Source organism: Olea europaea, chromosome 16, assembly GCF_002742605.1.
Source record: "Olea europaea var. sylvestris chromosome 16, O_europaea_v1, whole genome shotgun sequence".
NCBI lineage: Eukaryota > Viridiplantae > Streptophyta > Magnoliopsida > Lamiales > Oleaceae > Olea > Olea europaea.
The window spans coordinates 20,475,240-20,479,330 of NC_036252.1; the positions used below are offsets into that span (position 1 = coordinate 20,475,240).

Consider the following 4,091-nt stretch of genomic DNA (forward strand, 5'->3'; position numbering starts at 1 on the left):
TATATAATAATAATAATAATAATAATAATAATAATAATAATAATAATAATAATAATAAAATAAAAAATAAAAAAAAGTCACGTGCAACTCGCATGAGTATAACCGAGATCAATACAATGAAAATAGTAGTGCAAAAAGTTCTGTTCCCTGTCTCACCAGCTGACAACAATCATAGGAAGTTATTTTTCTTCAGACAAGGCTTCTTTCACTAAAGTCAGAAATCAAAGAGATAGACAATAAGCTTTTGCAGACACAGCAGCACAAGCTAGCTAAGCGTGAGGCTTTTCCATTGTGCTACTGCTATACGTTGACATGGAGAACTCCTCCAATATTATAATAGTTAACCTTTTCTTGACTAGAAGACGAGAATATATATAACTAGCGTATTGATCTCCAATCAACTCACAAACACTCGGCCTGTAATTGGTTCATTAAATGTCATTTCTCACATTCTTTAGGGTTTACGGTTTGACTATGTGCTTCCAAAAAGTATGATTAACAAATACAATATGTGCATGTGTACGCAGTAACACACGACTGTATGAGATTAGAATGAACAAGAATTTAGCTTATACTTATCTCTTCTTCACTGTAACTGTATTGATTTCTATCCAATACTCATTACCTTATATGCCATAAACATTGAAAACATACGATACTAAGAAGATAAACAGATCATTGCAAACTGAACTTACCGGCAGTGAAATCCTCATATCCTTGGCATCCTGAATCCACAATTCCATTGGACCAGCCAACTGGAAAGGCGCTAAGACAGGCATCTGATGGTCCAGTCGCTGCCTTTCCACCAATCCATTTTCCTCATGTGTCCTATCTGGATCCTCCACTCGAAAAATGGGCAAATCTACATACTCCCATCGGTTCACATCCTCTAAAAGCTTAAGAGGAAGAACTTTATTATCAATTTGAACATCAAATTCATATGCTACAGATTTACCCACTAAGGCGTCCCTCAAATCGAACCCAAATATCTTAATATCATCTGTTTGTAATCCAAATCCCTTCACAATTGCATCCTTCAAATCCTATTACAATCATCAAAACAGTAAACACCAAAATTAGAAACCCCCAATTTTTTCAACAAATAAAGTTTTAAAAAACTATAATTATAATGAAACAGTAAAAACAAATTAAAAAATATCCCCCGTCCTGTATCTGAAAAATGAGTCTTCCAATAAAACCATCAATTATCAGATATGAACAAAATTCAGTCAAGGGTTCGTCTAAACAAAATTGACGTTTAAAGCATAAGCCAAAAATCTCAAGCCAATGATTCCATCCATCTGACGCTCAAAACAGCAATCGAATTCCTACTTCGTTGTGAAGGGTAAAACCCCACCTTCATTGAATATGAAAACAACAAAACAACATACTATTCACCATTTAAAAAAAAAAAAAAACAAAAAACACAGGACCCAACAAATTCAATCAAAAAATTGACAAAAATGTGCTAATGAAATTTGTGCTTACGGATATGGCTTTAGGGAAAGGAGGATTGATGTCGTGCCCAGTAATCGAAGCGGTGGATAATGAAAATTGAATTGAAATCAGAACCAACAAAAAAGCTGCAACAGAATTTAGCAACCTTAATCTCAAAGCCATCTGTGAATTTTATTGGAAAAAAATAAAAAGAAATCGAGCGCTTTTATTAGTATCCAATCCTCCTCTTTCTGCAAAAGTTGCTAGAGAATTAGGAGAGATTTTTCATGTTTCTTGAATAGGATTTTGGATGTATTTATAGGGGTCGAGAAGGTTGATGACGTGGAGATAGTCGACCAATGGGAATAGAGGAAGTGATGCAATGGGAGAATTTTGTTGGATAAATAATATTTTTCTGACGTGTCTTTAAATTCCATGTTTCGTGCAGTAATTTCGGATTGATATTCGAGGAGATGGCACGACGTCGTGTGTACGCATTTTCTTTCTTTCTTTTTCAAATCAAATTCATAAGCATTCAAATCGAACCAACTTGTCCACTACTTGAAAATCAATTCGACCCAACCCAACTAAGCTTGGGTTGAATTCATGTTGGATCTAGTTATTTATTTGTTGGGTCATTTTTTGGGCCAATAAACGATAAGATCTTTTGTTGTTGTTGTTGTTTTTTTTTTTTTTGATATTTTTTTTTTCAAGTATGAACCAAATTTAATTTCAATCAATTTCAATTAACATTAATAATAGAGATTTGAAAGACTATAGAACGATTGAGATAGGAAGAATCAACCATGACTCTTGTTGGTTGCAGCGTTTCGATTTAAAGTAAGTTCGTATTTTTGTTTTCTGTGAAACTCCACGAAGTATATTTCTAATCATTGTAGAGTCATTTTTAGTAGCTGAATTTCAAGAACAAATGGTATGTTTTTTATTTTTTATGCTGACGAGATGAGATGGTTTTCAAAGTATTCCAAAATTCTATCGTACCATAGTTCAAGGGGAAAAAATGATTCCTAGTCTGAAAAAGGTTTATATTTTACAATTTTGCAACCTTTGGGCTTTGACGAGTAGCATTGATCTTTACAATAAGAATCAAATTAGAGATAATTTTTGGACGGAACAAAATCACACGATAGTCTATGCTATAAAAATAAAGGAAAAAATCGTATATACCCTATAAAAAAAATATCCAAAAATACTAACAATATGATATATATATATACCTAATATACTATATACTATATAAAATATATTTATAAATACTAGCTCCTAAAATTACTCCCCCATCCCTTTTGTAACTGGAATTTAAATAAGAGCATACACTAAGCTTGTATTAAATGTGTCCCCCATCATATTTATTTCAAAAAATGATTAAAAAAACAATTGTCATATCACTTGTGATATAATTTTGTTTGGAATAGATCATCATCTTCAAGTTTCATTCATCATATTTCATCGATTCCTACAACGGATTTGATACTTTTTCAAATTGGAATTTCTTCTCTAATGATTTTTATCAAAATTAAGGTAATTTTACATACTGTGTTATGATGAAATTGACGATGATCCATCACTACATTCGTCAACATGTATGTGACATAAATTCCGTGTTTTACTTCATAAAGTATGTTGTGTTGTTGATAAGGAAATCGATGTACTTAATCTCATAACCGTAGTCAAGTCTGTGTGAAATGTAAGAAATGTTGTATTTAAATATCAGGATATGAAATTAAAAATTAGGAATAAAAAGACCTCATAAATCTTGATTGATAAAACATAAGTCAAGTAGTGGATATGTAAATTGACTATCCTACGAACTAATTACTATGCACTGATACCATTTATATAAAAGATAAGGAACTGGTAAACAACGGTGAACACAAAGTTAAAATATAATGACACATTAAGGGACAAAGTCATTGAACCATTAACATGTCGCCTAAAATATTGTAAAGTGTCTTCCTATCCGAAATGGATATATCAAGGTCGCATGCGTGTGAAATGTTTCGATTGTGATTCACATTACATTAAATAACATGCTTGTGAGAATTATATATCTCATGTCGTATTGTATGTACTTTTAGCTGATGCACATCCTTGGTTTGGGATCTATGTGTGATGTATTGTCATGATGGTACCATTTAACTATATATTCATCTACGTATAGTGTGTAGGTTGTGATTAACATGTCATGGGATGATATGAATGGTTTGAAACATATAGCACGAAACGAGACGTGATATAAAATATCTTCACATGCATGTTGTGGTACTATGTTTAATATACAGCAGTGCTGATTTAAAATTACACGATGGGTTGCTGAACGTATGGAATATGGGTTGCTGAACGTATCTTATTCCATTATATTACCCAACCGAAATAAAATATAAACAAAATTTAAAAGCATAAGTATTCAATATTCATACAAACATGATTATAGCAAGACAAAATGAGTATGAAGCACGCAATACTTAGCAAAAAAGTTAAAACGCATAACTATTCGTAAATCGTATGGATATAAATTAATCAACATGGTAGCGTGGTTATCCATGTCAGTGTTAGGACATGTTTCAAGTTGAGAGATTTTGTTAGTAAACCGATACATAGCTGTCAAATAAAAAGAAAAAAAAAAAAAAAAA

At 31.9% G+C, this 4,091-nt stretch overlaps 1 protein-coding gene across 2 annotated transcripts in view; it reads right to left on the minus strand.

Annotated features, from left to right (window-relative positions):
• Positions 1-1,744, minus strand: part of LOC111412446 — a 3,419-nt gene extending 1,675 nt beyond the window's left edge. For both annotated transcript variants that reach the window (XM_023043381.1, XM_023043380.1), the window contains exons 1-2: positions 1,489-1,744; positions 696-1,043 (exon numbers count right to left, since the gene is read on the minus strand). In XM_023043381.1, coding sequence (XP_022899149.1) covers positions 696-1,043; positions 1,489-1,620 — 480 coding nt within the window. In that variant the 5' untranslated portion in view covers positions 1,621-1,744. The remainder of the gene's footprint in view (positions 1-695; positions 1,044-1,488) is intronic.
• Positions 1,745-4,091: the final 2,347 nt, after the last annotated feature.